The sequence below is a fragment of the Ochotona curzoniae genome, unplaced genomic scaffold, assembly GCF_017591425.1.
Source record: "Ochotona curzoniae isolate NIBS_2020 unplaced genomic scaffold, NIBS_Ocur_1.0 scaffold_4701, whole genome shotgun sequence".
Taxonomy (NCBI): Eukaryota; Metazoa; Chordata; class Mammalia; order Lagomorpha; family Ochotonidae; genus Ochotona; species Ochotona curzoniae.
In genome coordinates this window covers 40,242,815-40,264,459 of record NW_024467122.1, presented here as the reverse complement: position 1 = coordinate 40,264,459, position 21,645 = coordinate 40,242,815, and the positions used below count along the sequence as shown (strand labels likewise).

Below are 21,645 nucleotides of genomic sequence, written 5' to 3'. Positions count from 1 at the left end.
GAAGAAGAAGCAAGGTGTGATCCTGTACCTCTCAAGGAGTTAAACTATCAAAAAGCAAATAAATAAAAGTGGATTTGTTACATTAAAAAAAAACAAGATAGATGCTCATGTCATGTCAGCAAAACAGGAGTGGGAAGCTACAGATTTCATTCTCCCACAAGAACATTTAAAAATAACCAGGTGCTAGACAAACAAACCTAGAAGCTCCAAAAAACAGTCAAAGGTCTCACAGCACTTCCTGTCTCGGCAAATGGTTTGTGTATCCTGGGTTTTCCCAAAACATATGACTTTGAGTTACTACCTTGTATCCTTTAAGATTTATTTATCTTTATTGGAAAGACAGATCTGATTTACAGAGAGAAGGGGAGACAGAGAGAAAGATTTTCTGTCCACAAGTACATTCCCCAAGTGGCCACAGTGGCCAGAGCTGAGCCAATCTGAAGCCAGGAGCCAGATTCTTCCTGGTCTCCCATGTGGGTACAGAGTTCCAAAGCTTTGGGCCATCCTCTACTGCTTTCCCAGCTTGTGACAGCAGGATGGGAAGTGGAGCAGCCAGACACGCACTGGTACCCATATGGGATCCCGGCACATGCAAGGTGAGGATTTAGTCACTGGGCTGTTGTGCCAGATCCAGATTTTTGGATTTTCAACCTGGTGTCTTTATCAAATCTGTGAAGTCACTGGCCATTAATTATTGCAAAAAATCTTTGGGTTTGCCAAAATGTATGTCAATCCATATATACATATATATACATAGTACAGTAGCCTAGTGTGCATATATATATATGTGTGTATATATATATTTATATATATATGTGTGTATATATATATATTTATATATATATATTTGAAAGGTAGTGTTACAGAGAAAGAGGAAAAATTTTTCCATCCACTGGCTCACTCCCCAAATGGAAACAACAATCTGGCTTCAGCAAGGCCAAAGCAAGGAACTTGAAGCTTCATCTGGTTCTCCTAGGTGGGTGGCAGGAGCCCAAACACATGGATCATCTGCTGCTTTTCCCAGGCTATTCGCAGACAGTTGCATTGGAAGTGGAGCAGCTAGGTGAAGCTAGGACTTGATCTGGCATCTATATGGGATGCTAGCATGGTAGGTGGCTACTACCCACTGTGTCATAATGTAGGCTTTGTGGTTTTGCTCTTTCTTTTGCCTTATCTCCTTTTGTGTGTGTCTCTGCGTATTTGTATTTATTTATTTTATTTATTTCAGCACTTGTAAGGTGAGTATTAGCCAACTGATCCATTGCACAGGGCCGAGAATAAAGAACTTTTAAACTGTCTTACACAACTAAAATCTAGAGCTCTGGAATCACAAATCAATGACACCATCCCACACCACTGCATTTAAAGGAAAAGGGAGTCATGAGGTTTCCTCTTAAACCTTTATCTTCCTGGGAGGAAACAGTCCCTAAATTCCTTCAGGAGATGCAGTCCCTGTAGGTGAGCGCAAGAATCAAGACAAGGAGCATCTTAGACCATGCCAGGTTACAGTACCCACTGTTATACATTTGGGTCAGGTCTGGGGGCAGACTATGTTGTGCCAGTTAATAACACCCATTGGCAGATCTGAGAACGAGGAATGGGGAAGGGCTGGGTTAGGCCATAGCATCAGCCACTTCACAGTAGGGCTGGGACAAGGGGCTGGCTGGGCCGGGTTGGGCAGCACCCACAAGTATGAGCTAGAACTGGGGGCAGGCCAGGCCAGGCCAGGATACAGCACCTGCTGGCGTACAGCACCTGCTGACATACACCAAGGTGACACTGGCCATCTTAGACGGGTCACAGCACCCATCAGCACATGTGTGACCCAGGGAGGAGGGAGTGGCAGTATGAGCTTGGTAGGGGAGATGTGGAGACCTCCCTGCTGGACCGTTGTTCCTGCTGGTAAGCATGAAATCTGGGATGGGGGCAGGGGGAGACCGGGCTGGGCAGGGCTACAACACCTGTAGCAGGGTTGGGGGAGAGCTAGTACAAGCTAACTGATTGTATCAACTGGTACAGGCATGAGCCAGAGTAAGGGCAGGCCTTTTGAGATTTGCTGCACCCTCAACTGGCAAGTGCTTGGACTGGGAGCAAGTTCTGTCGAGCTAGACTATAGCACCACCTGGAGAGTGCAAGATCTGGGGTAAGAAGTGGGTCCTACTCTTCTTTGATGGACTGCAGCTCCCAGTGGTAAGCATGAGAACCAGGACTGGGGACAACCCTGGATAGATAGGCAGTGGCACCCACTGGCATAAGTGAGGGCAGGAGGGTGGAGTTGATTGGGTTCAGTTAGGCTTCAATGCCCAATAATGTTTACAAGAGATGATTGGGATTTGGGACAGACCAGATCAGTCCACACATGCTGGCAGGCACAGAAACTAGGGCTGGAGACCAGCCCACTGGGGGTAATTGGGGATCACTCTGCCTGGGCTGTAGCTCCCAATGCTGTAGATGAGGGCCAAGTACATGGTGGGCTGGGTTGGGCAGGGCTGTGGAACCCACTGATTTGTGTAAGAGACAGGGTACAGATAGATCTAACTTGGGAAGTGCAACTATCAGTGTGTGTGTAGGCTGATGTGAGCAACAGAATGAGCCGGACATCATACCGATGGAAGCACACAAGCGTCAGGTCTGGAATCATCTCAAATGAGATATTTTTGAGGGTTTCCCCAACTGAACTGCTGAACTCAGGATTCCAACCCTGGACAGAGTGACAGGACCTGTGTGTGATCTGACAGTGGAATGCATGTGTCTGAACGGGGCCACCTGTTACTGAAGATGATACAGTAGACAACATACACAGATGCACACGGAGGATATGGCAGTCCATTGGAGCCTGCAGAGGACATCTGATACCATAGCAGAGGAATGAGGGCAGAACAAATGGTTCAACTACCCCAGAGAAGCTTGACAGCAAATTTCTGGGTGAGTGGAAACTCTGGGGTGGACTGTGTCAGCCAATGGACTTCAGAAGGGATTTCCTTATCCTTGGATCTGTGAGACTGACAGTATGTCAGAACTATCAAAACTACTTGAACAGAACCCTAAGAACATGCTCCACATCAGGGATCCTGGGATGACATTGCCCCTAGGAGGCTGGATGTGGCTTCTCTTGTGTCCTCCATCACTCTAGATATAGAAGATAAGGAAGATGTGGAAATAGTGGTCTCACCCACTTTCCCCTAGTCCTTGACCTTTTCCACCCTAACCAACCATGTAAACATAATCAAAAATAAAATTAAAAAAAGAAAAGCAGTCCCTTGAAGCTGCCTTTCCTCTATCAGACTCCAGACTACTCTCAAGTTTCACTAGATATGCAATCAAAACATTATGTAGCAAAAAAAGAATCAAATACCATGGCGTGGGAACAACCTATGCCAAACATGGCCAACCCAACAAATCACAAAGTTTGCAACTTTGGAGGACAGAGGAATGGACCCCACCACGGTTTTATGCCGTCACTAACAACCGCCGGGAAAGTTATTTTAACCTTCCCCTTTCCTTTCAAATCGAAAAAATACCTGCGCGAGTTTATTAGTGTAGCCCTTCCATGCTTCTTAATCACTTCAAAAAAGGTCTGTAAGTTCCGTTCTCCTTACCCACGTGACCCCGGCCACCGCTCCGGCTTCATGCCCTTTTCCAAAAGGGCCGCCCTGCCGCCGGCGTGCGCTCCTGAGTGCGCAGGCGCAAATATAAGTCCTCTTCCGGGCAAAATGGCGATGGTCTTAATGTGCAGACGCCGGGAACTTCTGCGCCTGTTACTACCGCAGCGCCAGGTAAACGTGGTCTGGGAACGGGCTCCGGGGGGCACCCGAGCGCCAGCATGCTGCCCTGTCCCTGTGCTTCGAGCTGGGAACCCGAACAAACGCTGACCAGCTCACCGGGACCTGCGTGCCTTGACCTCGGGTCGCGGGAGGACACGGGAGGATTATTCCGGGGTCCAGCCACGCCGTGGGCCCTGTGCAACTCGGGAAACCGGCCGCTCTTGCCAACTTCCCCTCAGCCCTGCGGGTTTATGATAACTGCGGGGCTGGAGCCCGCCAGCAGCCTCACGCCCGCGGGTCGGGCGTCCGCGCGTGGAGCGCACGGCTGACGGGACGGGAGCACCGGGCGCGCCGGAACCTTGCTCCGGGGAAGGAAATCCATCATCCTTTTCTCCGCTCAGTTCCACAGCATCGCTGGTCCATCGCCATGGCCCGGACAGCCGCTGACCCCTGGCCTCCTGTTCCCAGCCGGCCGCCGCTTAGCGCGCCAGCCCTACCTGCTCCGTGCGGCCGCCGGCCCCCGCTGCCTCAGCACCTCTGCCGTGTGGTTGGCAGAAGCGCAGGTAAGAAGGCTTTTCATTCCTGGAGATGTGGGGGCAGGGTGCTTAAGTGTTTGGTTGATAGGTAGTTACTTTGCTGCATGGCAGTTGTCCACACTTGGCACAGCTCCCCTAAAAGGTTAGCCTCTCTGCTTGGGGTGAATTTTCGGTTTGCTGGCGGGATGATTGCAAGTGCAAGAGACGTGTCTGTAAAAAGCATGAGCCACTGATGGTGATTTAAGATTTGACTCTTGGGTGTCAAATACATGATTTCATGGCTTCAGGAAAGACCATTGACATGTATGAGAGCTGAATCGGATGTGGGACAGACTGGACCAGTTTGCCATACATACTAGCAAACACAGGAACCAGGGTAGGGGTCGGGCCTCATGGTGGTTATTGCCTGTTGCTCCAACTAAGCTGCAGCTCCCACTGGTTTGCGTGAGGGACGAGTGTGTGCTGTGCAGAATCAGGCTGGACTGCAACCCCCATTTGTTCTTGTGGAAGACAGGGCTGGAAACAGACCTGACCCAGCAAATGCAACCACCAGCATATGCATAAGCTGATTGGGGCAAAGGACTGTGCCTCACCCTGTACTGGCAAACACACACGAGAACCAGACCTGGGATCACCTCAGACAAAGTTTTTTGGGGATCCCTCCAACTGAACCGCTGATCTCAGAACCCCAACCATGAAGAGAAATGAAGGTTCCATGGTCTGACCATGGAGTCCATGTGTCGAAGCTGAGCCTTCTCAGAGGCTCAGACGGAGCAGTGGACAGCAGCCTATCCAGCTGCACATAGAGGACATGGCAGTCCATCAGTACCTGCAGAGGACACTTGTTACCACAACAGAGGCCAGAACAAATCAATCAACTACCCCAGCCATGTGTTGGCAGTGAAAAACTAGTCAAACAGACACTCTAAGGTGAACTAAGTCAGCCAGTGGATTCTGGAAGATTTCATTGTGCTTAGAATGGCAAGATCGGTAGCAATTCAGAACTGTTCACCTATCAAAACCACTTGAGCAGGACCCTCGGAGCATGTCCCACATTGGGAACCCTGGGAATAATAATGTGGAAACAAACAAAAATAAATAAAAATTTTTTAAAATGCAGTTGTTTTCATGGAAAACGTGCGCTGAATAGTTGCACTCAAATCATATAATCGTATTCACAAGGCTTAAGTTTAGGCAGTTGGTCTGAGGAATAACTTCACAGCCTGTAATTATGCCAGGCAACTCTGAGCAGCTTCTCCTCCTGCCTAAGCTACAGTAAACTGCTCTTTTTATTCATGAGAGCTGTGGGCACGGTGGGCTCATCAAGCAGAATAGCAGTAAGGGACACGGGACCAGCCCCGCTGAGCACCACACCTGCTTGCTTTTGCCCAGGTTCAGGCCCCTCCGGTTGTTCCTGGCACTCCATCCTCCACCGTGGTACCTGAGGTGCCTGCTGAGACTGCCGATGCGATCCAGGCTGCTGCAGAACAGAGCTTCGCCGAGCTGGGCCTGGGCTCCTACACCCCGGTGGGCCTGATTCAGAACCTGCTGGAATTTATACATGTTGACCTGGAGCTACCATGGTGGGGAGCCATTGCTGCATGTAAGAGAATCTTCCCTGGATAATGATACAGGAAATGGGAACTTGGGGGTATGACTTTAATGGGGGTAGTTCTGGGGATGAGCATTTGGTCTGGCTGTAATGCACCTGTGACCATGTCCCCTCCCCCCGAGCCTGGGTTGGGTACATAGCCTCCCGACTCCAGCTGCTGGCTGTTGCAGCCTTTGGGAGGCAGCAGTGATGGCTCATATGGTTGGGTTCCTGCTGCTCGTGTGGGAAATCGAGATTGAGTTCCCAGCTCCTACCTGCAGCCCCTGGCTCCATCCAGACATGTTGGGGTGCATTTAGGAAGTGAACTAAAAGATGGGAACCGTCTCTTTCTCTCCCCATCTCAGCCTCTCAAATTCTGTCTATGGGTAGACAAAAACGTTGGAGAAATTCAGGAATCAGAAAAGCGGACAGATTTTTCAAGTCAGGGAAAGGCTCATGATGTCTAGATAGACTTTTTCTTGAAGAACATAAAACTGCTAGATCACCTAGTACTCATGAAGTAGATACCTGGGGCCAGTGTGGTGGTACTGCAGGAAAATCCTCCACCTACAGTCCTGATATCCCATACGGCCACCAGCTTGTGTCCCAGCAGCTCCACTTTCTGATCCAGCTCTCCTTGCTTGTGGCCTGGGAAAGCACCAGAGGATGGCTCAATTCCTTGGGCCCCTGTACCCACATGGGAGACCCGAAAGAAACTCTTGGCTCCTGTCTTCAGATTGGCTCCTGTCTTCAGATTGGCTCAGCTCTAGTCACTGCAACCATTTGGGGAGTGAACCAGCAGATAGAAGAACTGTCTTGTCTCTTTCGTTCTGTAACGTTTCAAGTAAATAAACACATCTTTAAACGGAAAAAAGTAGTAGAGACGACTGTGAGCATAGGGTTGGAGTAGAGGGTCCTTACAGTGATGACACTGCCCTTGTTGGGAGAGTAGCTCAGGTCTGGCACCCGAGTCCCAAAGTCGGAAGCATTCAGATTATTCTTACAAAGGCTAGAATGGCTTTGACCTGTTTCTTCTATATCTTGTTCCATCCTTTATCTCTTTAAGGACATAAGACAGACCTCCTTACTGCCAAACCCTGAACACATTGACGTGTTCCAGCGGCGCCATGCGGTCCTCCTTCCCTTCAGAGCTGTTATTTCAGAGGATTCTGTCTCTGCTTATCCTCCATGTTTGCATTTACTCTTTGGCCCTCAGCAGTCTGGCTTTTAGTAACACCTCTTTCTCACTGCCCGTGACATCAGTGTGTGATGTTTTACCTAGCATATTTGACCTTTCTGCATTAGACATTTTAGAATTTACCTGTTCCTGACTTTTGTAATAGTTTCCTGGTTTTCATCTTGCCCTTTTGATCAGTTTCCCATCGCCACTACCCAGGGCTCTACATGTCCTTCAGTGCTGTATCCTGAGTTCTTCCTTAGCTCCCTCTCTTTCCTCTCCACACCCCCATACGGTTGAGAAAGCCTGTGTAAGGGCCTACCTGTAGGTCTACAGTATGAACTGCTTGCTAGAATAAGAAAAGAAATGGGAATTAAAACAGCTAGCAGCTTACTTCCTGTCCAGTAATTTCCAGAACAGTGGCTTTCCAGGTTCTCTATGTATCTGATTTTCCAATAATAATAGATACATCTTTTTTTTTGAAGAGAGATTTTTACTTAAAAGAGAGACAGAGGAGGAGAGATAGAAAGGAAGATCTTCCATCCATTAATTAACTCCCCATCAGCCATAACAGTTGGAGCTGAGCTGATCTGAAGCCAGGAGCCAGGAGCCAGGAGCTTCTTCAGGGTCTCCCACACAGGTGCAGGGTCCCAAAGCTTTGGGCTGTCCTTGACTGCTTTCCCAGGCCACAGGCAGGGAGCTGGATGGGTAGCAGGGCCACCAGGATTAGAATCAGTGCCCATAAGGGATCCTGGCACATTAAAGGGGAGGACTTTAACCACTACACTATCGTGCTGGGCCCAGACACAGAGATCTTTGTTTATGCCCAGATGGCCACCAGAGCTGAGCTGATCTGAAGCTGGCAACCACATAGAGGCAGGGGCCCAAGGCTTTAGAGCAGCCAGGACACAAATTGGCCGCCGTTATATGGTGCCATTGCTGCAGGTACAAAATTAGCCAGCTCTGCCACCATTCTGCTCTCATTGTGACTTCTGTTTTCCCAAACATAACTAGTGCTTGAGGGAACTGAGTCTCACCCTGCCCTTATTCTTAGGCTTCTTAGTGGAAAAGGCTGGACCTCAAAGCCCTCTGCCACAGAACTGCTTCAGTTTCCCTCCAATCTGAGTTTGTATCCTCCAGGTACAGTCTTTGCCCGCTGCCTGATTTTTCCTCTCATCGTGAAGGGCCAACGAGAGGCAGCCAAGATCCACAACCACGTGCCAGAGATCCAGAGGTTTACCGCCCGAATCCGAGAGGCCAAGTTGGCAGGAGACCACGTTGAGTGTGAGTCCGTTGCGGAGGGCCCCATGTGCACTTCAGACCTTGTGCTGGGAGAAGTCAGGAGTTCTATCATTGGGCGAGTGCTGAAGGTTTATCTGCTTCCTGTGCCTGGCGCTTCCAGGGACTGGCCAGGGTCAGTCATGGGCCTGGTGATGGGGATGTACCTCTCCCTGGTGTAACCACTAGCCCAACCACCAATCTCCTCTCACCTCACAGTTTACCGGGCCTCCTCAGAGATGACACTTTATCAGAAAAAGCATGATATCAAACTCTTCAAACCTCTGATTCTACCTCTGACTCAGGTGAGCCAAAACATTTCCCTCTTACTTTGTCATACTGCAAATGCTGTGTGTCCCAGGCCCCAGGGAGGCAGGCAGCGGTGGTAGGAAACGTTCCCCCCACTGACACTGTGTGCTCTGTGAAACAGGCTCCGATCTTCATCTCCTTCTTCATTGCCTTGAGAGAGATGGCCAACCTTCCTGTGCCCAGCCTGCAGACAGGTGGCCTCTGGTGGTTCCAGGATCTCACAGTATCTGATCCCACCTATATCTTGCCCATGATAGTCACTGCCACGATGTGGGGTGTCCTGGAGGTAAGCCCGTGTTGGCCAGGTGCCAAGCCTACAGAGTGTACTGGGGGTGGAGGATAAAGTGCTGTGGACGGTGGTCATCCTTCACTCCCAAGAGAAATCAAGGTGATAAGTATGAGATTAGAGCAAGTGTCACTAACACTGGTGTGTGTTCACTATTTTCCTCTGCTCCCCCTCCCTGACAGCTAGGTGCTGAGACAGGGGTGCAAAGTTCTGACCTTCAGTGGATGAGAAATGTCCTCAGGGTCATGCCGCTGGCCGTTCTGCCCATCACCATCCACTTCCCCGCGGTAAGCAATGGCTTAGGCGCTGGCTCCAAGCTCTCCCACCAGTCAGCTGCCTCCTGGCAAGCTGGCCAGGGATGCAGTTCCTGAGCCTTCCTCTGTGCTCTGCCAGGCAGTGTTTGTGTACTGGTTCTCCTCCAACCTGTTCTCCCTGTGCCAAGTGGCCTGCCTCCGGATCCCTGCCGTACGCACGGCACTGAAAATCCCCCAGCGTGTCGTGCACGACCCTGACAAGTTACCTCCCCGGGAAGGCTTCATAAAGAGCTTCAAAAAAGGTGAGGGTTTGCTCCGTACAGAATAGAAACAGGGACAGGTGTCTGCAGCAGGGGTGAGACTCTCGTCTTCACACAGGTTGGAAGAATGCTGAAATCGCACATCAGCTACGAGAGCGGGAACAACGCATGCAGAAGCACTTGGAGCTGGCGGCCAGGGGTAAATACTCCTTTTAGACCAAGTCCTCTCTCCTGTCTCCTCTTTTCTCTTGTTCCTGACATTTCTTTTCTCCCTTCAGGCCCCTTAAGACAGACCTTCACCCACAACCCTCTGCTACAGCCTGGAAAGAGCCACCCTTCCCACACCCCCAGCAGTGGCAGCAGCAGCAACGGCAGCAGCAACAACAAACCAAAGTCAAGACCCTGGCATGACACACTTGGCTGATCCGTGTTGTCTGCTCATTCAGACAGGAACTGTGGCTCTTCAAAGACACATCCTCAAAATAAGACTTGATGCTGTGTCCTTGTCCCAGACCTGGGAGCTGTGAGACATGGAGAGGCTCTTTTATGCCTGTGTTTAAAGTGGATTCCATTATAGACTGAACACATTCGCATACGAAAACATTGGGGATCCAGATAATCTTCCCACCCACAGAGTTCACAAACCTCTGTACTACAGGCCGCTTCCCGACACTCATTAAACAGAAATGGCAGCGTGCCACAGGAAAATGAAGACTTCATCTGTTCATGATTGCTCTTAGTGGCCTGTGCCCTTGGCATATGTCTTCACATTTAAATTGGGTGTTGAGCGCATATGTGTACCTCTACCCCATAGATATTTGCATTGCAGTAAGAATTTGGTAAGACTTTATTTAAGTGTGCTGAATGTTTGGAAGGCAGGTGACATGGAGGGGGAGACTTAGATCTTCATCTGCTGGTTCACTCCCCAAATGCCTGCAATAGTTGTGGCTGTGCCAGACATTGGAATGTGAGTGAGTGGCAGAGACCCAGGACGGGAGATGAACCTGGGACTCAATCCCAGGCATCCCAAGCAGCACCTACTCTGCCTCGGTAACTACATTACCTAACATTTTACAACAAATTAGGCCTTCATGTAGCCGCCATCAGCTTGACAGGGAAGAAACTCTCAGGTATTTTGATGCATTAGATTTTGTTCAGTCCTTCCTTGTTTGGATTAGTGGGATCCTTCCTGGAGAGACTGTAAAATGAAGCCACACAGACTAAAGGAACATAAGCCTTTTATTCTTGTCCAGCACCTGATAGTTTCATGTCTGAGGAGACAGGCAGTTTGGAACGATGTTGGCCCTTTTTAAGAAAAGGGAGGAATGGGTAGGTACGCTCACAGGCACCACCAGAACCACTAGGCCCACCCCTGACATGCTCCCCACCAGTCTGCTTTGTCATCCCTTAAAAAGTCTAGAGCAATATGTAGCAAAACAAATAAATTACTATTCATGTCTCAAGGTGCAAGTTCAGTGGCTGAAGCTGCCTCGATGAGACTTCTGGAGGATACCTCCAAAGTGAGCTTTCAACTTCGTAGACTCCATCTTCTAGGAAACGGGAGGCCTTGTCCCCACCTCAGGATTCCAATAGGTATTTAACTAGATTTGGGATCCTGTTGCTTAGACATCTCTTCTCCATCCTCTAAATCCATTTCTGCAGCAACTGACATGCACAGGACCTGAACGTACCAGGTGGCTGATGCTACAAAGAGAAGTCAGAACAAAATCCATCAACTGGGCTGAGTTCCAAGTGGCACTGACAAAGAATGAGTCAGTTAATAAGGTTAACAGTGGGCTATGGCAAAGGTGGCACAAGAGCCATCACCTTCAGAAAAAGGAAAAAACAGACTAGCTGAGCTGAGAGGTCCAAGGCTTACCCACGGTTCTTCGGAGGCAAAGAGGCCGTTTGTGCTCTGGCACTTGGACGATGAGGAAGTAGAAGGGCAAGCCCGAGAGGGCAATGGCGATGCCGATGAGGGAGTTTCTGGTATCACTGTAAAGTGGAATAGCCACCAGGAAGATGGTGCAGAGGCAGAAGACAATGGGGAAGAAAAGGCTGAGCTAGGGGCAACAGAAAAAATGGGTTAGCTCGTGGGCCTGGACAGCCAAAATCTCCCCACCTCCCAAAAGCACCACACCTTGTTTCCATCACAACACACTAACACAGCCCCCCCTTTGAAGCCCTAGGAAAAAGTTTCTGAACAAACCATCTTCTAACAGTGCCTTGTGGCTGCAACACTGGCCGTTCCAAAGGGCCACAGGTAGGATGGAGGTGAGTTACCTTAAGGGGGCGAGGTCGATCAGGCTCCTTCCAGCGGAGATAGAGCTGACCCACGATAGAGAGCCCCACGAAGAACCAGTAACTGAAACTGTAGTAGTTAATGAGCTGGAAGATGTCCTCCACACACAAGTAGATGAGTGCCATGATCCCCTGTAGGTGCAAGTTCAAGTCGGCTCAGGGTTTGTTTCCCAAGGCACTTCTCCCTCCCCTCTGCCTTAAAAGTCCTTTCCCTATCAAGTCACGTCACTTAGACCTACATTTCAAGACCTCATCTGCTATTAGCCATTAGCTTTTCAACTTTCTCTAACCCCATTCTTCTTTCTTTATCTGGGTAACCTTCAATAAAGCATAGCTCAAAGCAACCTCTCAAGAATATTTCATCCAAGTGTGGGCGTTGAGCCTAGTGACTGAGACGACAGTTGAGACACTCATGTTCCACCAGCTGAGGCTCTGTGTTGCAGCCTCTGACCATGTAGAGTGAGTGATGGCTCAGGTGCCATCCACAGCAGAGGCCTGGATTGGGCTGTTAGCCCAGCCATAGCAGACACTGGGTGAGTGAACCAGCAGTTGGGAGCCCCCATCACAGTCTGTCAATGTCCTAAAAGAATGTTTTGTGAAAAGAATGTTAAGTCACCACATGGGATACCTATGTCCCATACAAAAGGACATGGCACATGTCTCAGCTATTCAGTTTCCTACTAATGTGTGCCCTAGGAGGCAGAAAATAATGATTCAAGTACTTAGATCCCTGATAGCCACATAAGAGGCCTGGCCCAGTCTCTCAAATGAAAATTTTTAAAAAGCCACCCCTATAAAGTAAATATTTGAAGCAAATTTTGAAACTGTAGAGTTGGGTTTTAAGCAAGAGAAACCGCATCAGAGCCCTGCAGAAAAGCAGTGTGGAGTTGATTGAGGAGAAGGAAACAAGTTGAAAATGTTGGCTGAAGCCATCCTAGAGAGAGCCTTATACAAGATGTAATTTATTTGAAGAGCAAGCATGAATACATCATGCTTAGTGTGTGACCATTAATCACCACAATGTAGTCCATGTACTTGACACTTTGTCTTGGATCAAAGATGTTTACCCTTCATGAGAAAGTAAGCTTTTAAGGAAACACTGCAGCAATTAGAAAAGTTATCAGAATCTCCTTTAAACTAGAACAGCAACAATTACTAAAGCTTTCCCCATAATCTCGCTTCCAGTCCTCTTCTCAGGATCACTTACATTGAAGAGCAGAGAAGGCACTGGTGTGAACCGCTCCACATGGATCATGCAGATGGCATCAGGGAGATGGCCTTCCCTGGATCCCACAAAGAAGAGCCTGTTTAGAGAAGAGGATAGGCTGAGAAGGTGGAACAAGCTGCCACATCTGGCCCTCTTCCTCTCTTTCAGAGCATGACTAACAGACTACTGGAGATTGCAGGTGGGAACAGTCAAGATGAAAGAGGCATTATGTGGGCAACAGGAGTAATTGAAATCCAGGTCCTGGCCCGGCGCGGTGGCACAAGTGGTTAAGGTCCTCGCCTTGCACGCCCGGGATCCCATATGGGCGCCGGTTCTAATCCCAGCAGCCCCGCTTCCCTTCCAGCTCCCTGCCTGTGGCCTGGGAAAGCAGTCGGGGACGGCCCAAAGCTTTGGGACCCTGCACCCGCATGGAAGACCCAGAAGAGGCTTCTGGCTTCGGATCGGCATAGTATCAGCCATTGCGCTCACTTGGGGAGTGAATCATCGGATGGAAGATCTTCCTCTCTGTCTCTCCTCTCTGTATATCTGCCTTTCCAATAAAAACATAATAAAAATAAATCTTTAAAAACAAAAAAAAGAAATCCAGGTCCTAGAAGTTCTGCCAGATCTTCACAATACCAACCCCAGCAAGAGATAACAGTCTTACCTAGAAGCAGCCACAATGGAGGCATTGAGGCCACCAAAACAGGATAATGCAACTGCAAAGGGAATTGCCCAGTTGAATATTCCAAAAATCTGGTCTGCAAAAGTCTTGAGAAGCAATGAAACAGTCATTATCAGAAATTCAAAAGGATGAAAGTAATGCAGGGGCATCACCCAGAAACCCAACCCTTCTACTGGAGTAACAGGATTTTCTTGCAAGCCCAATACCCTGTATGTACTCCTAAGCATGCCTATCCCTGTCCAAGAATTTCAAGAGCTGAGAAGCCCATAACCCAAAACCTTAACCTTCTGCTAATGAAAATCATTTACCACAGCAACAGCATCACTGGCCAAGATGTCCCTCATGTCTAGCACAGTGTAATAGGCCACATTAGTCAAGATGTAGATGATGGTGACAACAGGCATGGAAATACCAATGGACAGGGGCAGATTCCTGCAGCAAAACAGAATAAAGGATATATTAGTCCCACAGTCGCGGATCCCTCCTTTATCTTTGGATGCTCCCTGCCATACTAGTCTTTCCATGGATGGAGACTTCTACATTTCCCCAGTGCCTTTGCCTTTGCAGCCTAGGACCCTGGCTGCAACTCTTAAACTCTTTATCAACTAAAGAGCATCATGGGAAAGGAATACCACAAGAGAAAATGCTACAGAAAGACAAAAAAAAAGTTAAAACTGTGTCACAGCACAGAAGATGGGAAGTTGTTTTTACGCCCAAATGTCTCATAGGATCAGGATTCCTTCTCTACAATTACTAACGTTGGAAATTTTATCCTAAGGTTAGAAATACCAAGAAGGTGTGGAACCAAATTGTGAAATCTAGCATCTCCAGAGAATAAGATAGGCCTTCAGTGGAAAGACTTAGGTGTGGATCTGAACAAGTAAGATGGGTTCTCCCAGTTTGAGAACGCTGGGTGCCAGCCTAACCAGTGGCCAAGAGAAGGGCACAGATTCCTCCAAGTCCTTCTAGCCCAAGAAATATATAAACTTGGCAATGTGATGGCCAGAAAGACAAAGGGGCAAGGCTGGAGTCATTCACCCTCTGTCCAGCAGGTGGAAGCACTGTCCAGGCCCGACCCTGCTTCCAGCATCTCTGCTGCCACAGTAGCCACTGGAGATATAGAGTGCCTTGTTTCTCAAAGCCAAAAGGAGTATTGGTATGAGAACTGTTACTCTTTTGACTTGGAAATGTAGACTGTCTACTGTGCCCGGAGTCATGACGTTTTAGAGCCAGGAGACACCCTGCAGATTACCATTCAACTCTTTCCCCGCCATGAGTTTGAATGAATCACAATCAGTGGGAAAAATTAACTCCAAGCTCCCCGACTCTCCACCCAGTGCTTTTTCCACCTAGTACCACTACAAGCCAATTGAGTGACAATGGGGTGGCCATCTACTTGAATGACAGAGAACACAAGGCCAGGATGAATTCGGGAAATAAAGAACTGGGAGACAAAGCTTAAGTCTGAGACCTAAAGTTATCTTTGGGGGCAAAAGATGTACCAAATAAAGTCTAATTTTAAAACATACATATGCACACAGTACAGTCTGCTATAATTAACACAAGAACAAATGAACACGTATGAAAATCCCTTTTTAGACAATTTTATAGGCGCGTTTGGCTCAGCACTTAACGCTTGGGATGTCCACACCCCCCATCTGAACACCTGGCTTCCGTCCTGACTACTTCTGAGTCTGACTTCCTGCTACTGCACACCCTGAGAGGCAGCAATAACAACTCAAGTAGTTGGGTTTCTGCCACCCTGTCAGACACCCACATTCCTCCTTCTTTTTTTTAAGAGATTTATTTTTATTGGAAAATAAGATTTACAGAGGAGATACAGAAATATCTTCCATCCACTGGTTTACAACCCCAGTGGCTGCAATGGCCAGAGCTGAGCCAATCCATGGCCAGGAGCTTCTGAGTCTCCCATGCAGGTACAGGGTCTCAAAGCTTTGGGCCATCTTCTGCTGCCTTCCCAGGCCATAAATAAGGAGCTGGATGGGAAGTGAAGCAGCTAGGACACAAACTGGCACCCATATAAGATCCTGGCACTTGCAAGACAGAGGATTGGCCAGTAGAGCCATTGTGCTGTCCTCACCCCACCCCACCCACCCCAACATTCCCACTTTGAGTTGAGGCTCCTGGCTCTGGTCCCACCAGCCCTGGCAGTTACAGGCCTTTGGGTGACAGACTAGCAAGAAGGAAGGTTTTTGCTCTTGGTTCTGCCTTTCAAATAAAATGAAATAATATATTTTAAATGGAACTAGTAGGGGCAAGCGTTTGGTGCAGCAGTTATGATACCATTTGAAACAACTGCATCCCATATTAGAGTGCCTGAGCTCAAGTCCTGGCCCTTATCCCAATTCCAGCTCCCTCTGCACCTCTGGGAGGAAGCAACTGATGGCTCAAATAGTTTGGTCCTTACTACCATATGGCAGACTCAGACTGAGCTCCTGACTCCCAGCTTTGTTCTGGCTCACTTCCAGCTATTACAGACATTTGGTGAGTGAGCCAGTGGATGGGAGAACACTTTGTGTGTGTATATGACTTTTAAATAAATTTTTTAAATAGATGGGTGGACATTTGTACATCCATATCCCATATCAGAGTACTGGTTCCAGGCCCAGCTTTCCTACTTCGAGTTCAATTAATGCTCCCAGGAAATTGAATTATTTGAGTCCCTGCCACCCACACGGGAGAATGAGTTCCTGGCTGTGACCCAACCCAGGCCTGATCGTTGCAGTCACTTAAAGAGTGAACCAGCTTAAAAAAAAAAAGGGTACCATGCCAGCCAGCTGGTTTATTTAACAGCTGAAGTCCTCGCCTTGTGTGCAATGGGATCCCAGATAGGTGCGGATTCATATCTCGGTTGCTCCACTTCCCACCCAGCTCCCTGTGACCTGAGAAAGCAATCAAGCACGGCCCAAGACCTTGGGACCCTGTACCCATGTAGGAGACCCAGAGGAGGATCCTGTCTCCTGGCTTCGGATCAGCTCAGCTCCAACCACTGAGGTCGCTTAGGGAGTGAACCAGCGGACAGAAGATCTCTGTAGCTCTGCCTTTCTAATAGAAATAAATGAATCTTGGAACAACAACAACAACAAAGAACCAGCAGAGAAAGTGAACCAGCATAGAGAAGCTCTCTTTTTTGTCTTTCCATACCGCACTCTCTGTCTCTCTGCCTTTCAAATACATAAATCTTAAAAAAAAAAAACCAGAAACAAATATGGAACTGATGGAATCAACCCCACATTATTGCAATATACTGTTTGGCACCCAGAACGGGCCCAATAGATGATGGCTTTCACTGCTGTGAGGGACCCACCTCTCAGGATTCTTGATCTCCTCAGTGACATAGTTGAGGGTGTCCCAGCCGGAGTAGGAAAATAGAGCCGAGTACAGCGCCAGGGCAATGTCACCTGCTGCAAGTGATGAGCCCTCAAAAGAATTCTCAAAGTGAGTAGTGTCTCCTGGAATGCAAATATTAGAACACAAAAAGATTAATGGCTTGTGGGCCCAGCACGATAGCCTAGCAGCTAAAGTCCTTGCCTTGAATGCACCGGAATCCCATATGACCACTGGTTCTAATCCCAGAAAACCCGCTTCCCATCCAGCTCCCTGCTTGTGGCCTAGGAAAGCAGTTGAGGATGGCCCAAAGCCTTGGGACCCTGCACTCATGTGGGAGACCCAGAAGAAGCTCCAGGCTCCTGGCTTTGGATCAGCTATGCCCCAGCTATTGTGACTGCTTGGGGAGTGAATCATCGGACGGAAGATCTTCTCTGTCTCTCCTCTCTCTGTATATTGACTTTGCAATAAAAATTTATATATCGGGCCCGGCGCAGTGGCGCAAGTGGTTAAGGTCCTCGCCTTGCACGCCCGGGATCCCATATGGGCGCCAGTTCTATCCCGGCAGCCCCGCTTCCCTTCCAGCTCCCTGCCTGAGGCCCGGGAAAGCAGTTAAGGACGGCCCAAAGCTTTGGGACCCTGCACCCGTGTGGAAGACCCAGAAGAGGCTTCTGGCTTCGGATCGGCATAGCATCGGCCATTGCGCTCACTTGGGGAGTGAATCATGGGATGGAAGATCTTCCTCTCTGTCTCTCCTATCTGTATATCCGCCTTTCCAATAAAAAAATAATAAAAATAAATCTTTAAAAATTGATATATCTTTTTTTAAAAAGCCAGGAACAGAAGAGAGACATCTCCTAAAGGAATGGGCTGGCATGCAGACACGGTATGCATGGGGATTCTGACAGTACAAGAATACACCAGAGAGCAGAGGGCTGGCAAGCAGCAAGAATGCCATTCTGTTCTGTTCTGTAGGCTGGCAGGACCTACCAGGGCGGAGAGGAAGGGCTGGGCACAGTAGCCCCAGGTAACACATGCTTGTGGAGAGGTGTTCGTGCCTAGAAGCTGCAGAGGAATAGGTGTGGGAGTTGGTTTCTGACCTTGGCCAAAGAGTCGTAAGGACAGCCTTAGACCCGACTCTGCAAAAACCAACTCTTGGTGCACAGCTGGAGCCCCTCTGCCAAGCATGGGCTGCCCTGGGAGGAACAAGGCTAACAAGGGGCCTGGTATGAATTTTGGCTCTACCATTTACTGCTAGGGACTTGGAAAGGCCCTTCATTCTGTAATCATTTCCTCATCCGTGGAATGGGAAGAACAACATGACTGCCGTTGGTAAACACAAACAGCACTTAGACAAAATGCTTAACATCAGTTGCCATTGATGTGCATTCTTACCTTGGCCCAGTCTAACGATGCCTGCAATGATGATCGCAATCAGCGCTAATACTTTAGCATAGGTGAAAAGGTCCTGTACCATAGTTCCCCACTTGACGTAAGCACAGTTTATGAAAGTTAAGAGACCTGAAAGAAAAAGAATACCGATTGGTGACTGAGCTCACCAGACAGCCTTGGAACCCCAAGTTTTTCCAGTTCCAGTTACCCACTAGACCCCTCAGCCAAAGGTAGCATACATGTGGGGGCCAACCTATGGAAATCTATGCCCCCACAATATCTTCACCATCCTCAGCAGCCACAGGCACCTGCTGTCATGGCACCCCCCACATTCCCTGCCCCCAGCACCTGACGTGGGAGACTCTGGAGGTCTCTAATGACTCACAAATAAACAAACAACAAAAAAACACCCAAATTCGTAATCACAGCAATGAGAGGCAACGGAGAGCTGGATGGGATCGGCAGTGCATTCCAGCTTTCCGGCTCTGAAAATTCTTCCGGGCCCCAGCCCCCAGCAGGCCAACTCTGGTAGTACTGTTCACCTTGACAAGTCTTGTTGTGCCTAATCCCAAGTCAGGACCAGCAGGTCAGGACACGCGACCAAGATTTAGGACTGAAACCAGATTTCCTGCCCACCGCCTGCCAGCTCAGCTGCTAGTTCTTGTGCTGGGAAAGATTCCTGCAGCTCAAAGTAGTTCCTATAAAATGGGGACAGGGCATTTTTCCTGACCAGATTACATAATATACCAGCCACGATATTGTTCAGTCCTTCCTTCCACTCTGGGGTGAGGTACATAACTATGGTATTAAGTTCAGGTTCACAGATCATCTTTAGAGCCAGGGCCATTGGTTCATTTGCCTTTTTTTTTTTTCTTATACGTTGCTTGTTTTTTTTTAATTGCATTGTATTATATGACACAGTGTTATAGGCACTGGGATTCACCCCACCCCTCCCCGAACCCTCTCCCCATGGTGGTTTTCTCCACCTTGTCACATTACCACAGTTCAAATGCAGTTGAGGTTCTTTCATTGGAAGTATTTACTGAGCATAAAGTCCAGCATCTTATTATCCTAGTGAGTTCAACGAATTCTTGATGAGACCATCTCTGGTCTGAAGGTAAAGCCAGCAAAGTATCACCCCAATCAATTAAAAGCCCCAACAAAACATCAACTACAATTTACAACATTATGGCATTAATTGACATTATATTGATTAATCAATTTGTTAATAGGAAAATGCAGGTTCTTAACTACATCCTATGACTTCTTCATAGACATTTCAATTTTGGTTTATATTCAACCAGGTTCTATACACCTCAAGATGGCTATAGATTACTATTTAGCTGTTTCATGTCTATTTTCATTTTAGTATTTAGCTGTTTATAGTGTTGAAGCATGATTTTGCTGAACTTGGTTGTTTTTCAGATGGTCTGAACTGGTTTATAACTCTAGCAAGACATGTGTCCTCAGTTTTGGTACAGAACATTTTTTTTGGGAGGGGTGTGCAGAGAAATCCCCAATATTCCAGTGAGGCGTAACTAATCTTTGTGTCCCACCTAGTGAGGTATGAGTGAATCCACGTTGACCATTTCCTGTCTGATTCTATGCTTTCCTTGTTGCTGTCTGTCTATTCTAGGTTTTTTGTTTGTTTGTATGTTTGTTCGTTTGTTTTGAGGGGTTTCTGGAGCAATCCTAATGGTCATCGCGAGAGAGGGTAGGGACCCAGAGCCGGAGCTAGGCAAGGACCAGGGAAAGCTCGCCTCTCTAGTCCCGAAGGAAATTTATTATTCTTTTGTTTCTGCAGACTGCTCAGGGCTCCTGGTTGTCGTTCCGATGACGCTGGTTTCTGCACGGCAGCTTGGACTTCTTCCATCCCTTGTGGAAGCTCCAGATGGGAGTGGGTGACCTCAGAGTTCTCGGCCTCCGAAGGCACTCCTATTCCCTGTGGTCTCCTTGACAGTTGGGATGCAGTCCTTGGTGTCCGTACTGATAGTCCTTGCTGAGAATCTGGGAGTCTTCAGGGTTGGGGTACAAGCCTCCTCCCGTCCACCTGCTCCACTCTGAGGTCTCCCCCATGCTCCATACGCATGACTTTCTGTTAAGAGGCTGTTAGGATTGCTCCCGATTCCCCCCTTATGCCTGTGTAGCTTTACTATTGTCTAGTGCCGACTCGAGTCTGTTGTCTATGAGTTACCCAATTTGATCCTGATAGGCTACATTTCACATCTTCCTCACAGTTTTTAGGGAGATGGGAAGATTTCTCTGCATTCCCTCCCCATTACAGCATAACATAGGGTATTAAGAGTGTTTTGTTTTAGGTTTTATAATTCTTTGATGTAGATCATGAGCAGTCTTACTCACATTAATTGTTGATTTATAGATTACAACAGGTTATCTTATTGCATTGGATACAGGTTGTCAGAGATTGTAATAATATTACAATAGGGCCCGGCGTGGTGGCACAAGTGGTTAAGGTCCTTGCCTTGCACGCCCGGGATCCCATATGGGCGCCGGTTCTATCCCGGCAGCCCCGCTTCCCTTCCAGCTCCCTGCCTGTGGCCCGGGAAAGCAGCAGAGGATGGCCCAAAGCCTTGGGACCCTGCACCCATGTGGGAGACCGGAAGAGTCTCCTGGCTTCGGATCGGCATAGCATCGGCCATTGCGCTCACTTGAGGAGTGAATCATTGGAAGGAAGATCTTCCTCTCTGTCTCTCCTCTCTGTTTATCCGCCTTTCCAATAAAAAAATAATAAAAATAAATCTTTAAAAATAATAATATTACAATATACAGGTACTATTTTCCAGATTGACATCTTTTCATCTCAAATTAAGGCAAACGTGGTATTTAACCTTTTGGGATTGGTTCATTTCTCTTTACTTTGCTTGTTTTTGAAAGGAAGCAATAGAAAGAAAGAGTGTGAGAAAGAGCATCTTCCATCTGCTAGTTCATTGCCCAAAAGCCTATGATGGCCAGGTCTGGGCCAGGCTGAGACCAGGAGCCAGGAACTGCCTCCATGTCTCCCACATGGGTGGCAGGGGCCTGTGTCCTTGGGCCATCGTCTGCTGCCTTCCCAGGCACATCAATACACTGGAAGCTGGACTAGATGCAGAGCACGTGGGACTTAAACCATTGCTCCTATATAGGAGACTGACGTCAGCTTAATGTGCTACAACACAATGTTGACCTCCACATGTGCTTTTCATAGTTCTCATTAGAATCTCGGAGAAACTCATTACATCTGCCCTTGAAAAAGCTAG

At 48.2% G+C, this 21,645-nt stretch overlaps 2 protein-coding genes across 5 annotated transcripts in view; one reads left to right on the top strand and one right to left on the bottom strand.

The window, feature by feature from the left end:
- The first annotated feature begins 3,709 nt into the window (after positions 1–3,709).
- OXA1L (OXA1L mitochondrial inner membrane protein) lies at positions 3,710–10,163 on the top strand. Its single transcript, XM_040968624.1, has 10 exons — positions 3,710–3,776; positions 4,166–4,327; positions 5,693–5,903; positions 8,209–8,352; positions 8,566–8,651; positions 8,777–8,941; positions 9,124–9,228; positions 9,335–9,497; positions 9,574–9,654; positions 9,734–10,163. The coding sequence occupies exons 1-10, from the start codon at positions 3,714–3,716 to the stop codon at positions 9,877–9,879; spliced, it is 1,326 nt and encodes a 441-aa protein (XP_040824558.1). The 5' UTR covers positions 3,710–3,713; the 3' UTR covers positions 9,880–10,163.
- A 377-nt stretch (positions 10,164–10,540) lies between these two features.
- Positions 10,541–21,645, bottom strand: part of SLC7A7 (solute carrier family 7 member 7) — a 34,765-nt gene continuing 23,660 nt past the window's right edge. For 3 of the 4 annotated variants that reach the window (XM_040968622.1, XM_040968621.1, XM_040968620.1), the window contains exons 3-10: positions 18,392–18,517; positions 16,977–17,121; positions 13,957–14,080; positions 13,631–13,734; positions 12,964–13,060; positions 11,739–11,888; positions 11,335–11,518; positions 10,541–11,159 (exon numbers count right to left, since the gene is read on the bottom strand). In XM_040968622.1, coding sequence (XP_040824556.1) covers positions 11,053–11,159; positions 11,335–11,518; positions 11,739–11,888; positions 12,964–13,060; positions 13,631–13,734; positions 13,957–14,080; positions 16,977–17,121; positions 18,392–18,517 — 1,037 coding nt within the window. In that variant the 3' untranslated portion in view covers positions 10,541–11,052. The remainder of the gene's footprint in view (positions 11,160–11,334; positions 11,519–11,738; positions 11,889–12,963; positions 13,061–13,630; positions 13,735–13,956; positions 14,081–16,976; positions 17,122–18,391; positions 18,518–21,645) is intronic. The other variant, XM_040968623.1, reaches the window with a different exon arrangement.

What these genes read in the sequence shown, in the direction of transcription:
- OXA1L (XM_040968624.1), top strand. Translation starts at nt 3,714, where the DNA reads ATGGCGATGGTCTTAATGTGCAGACGCCGGGAACTTCTGCGCCTGTTA. An exon ending in TGTTACTACCGCAGCGCCAG is followed by an intron (nt 3,777 to 4,165) that starts GTAAACGTGGTC and finishes TTCTCCGCTCAG; the next exon opens with TTCCACAGCATCGCTGGTCC. An exon ending in TGATTCTACCTCTGACTCAG is followed by an intron (nt 8,652 to 8,776) that starts GTGAGCCAAAAC and finishes TCTGTGAAACAG; the next exon opens with GCTCCGATCTTCATCTCCTT.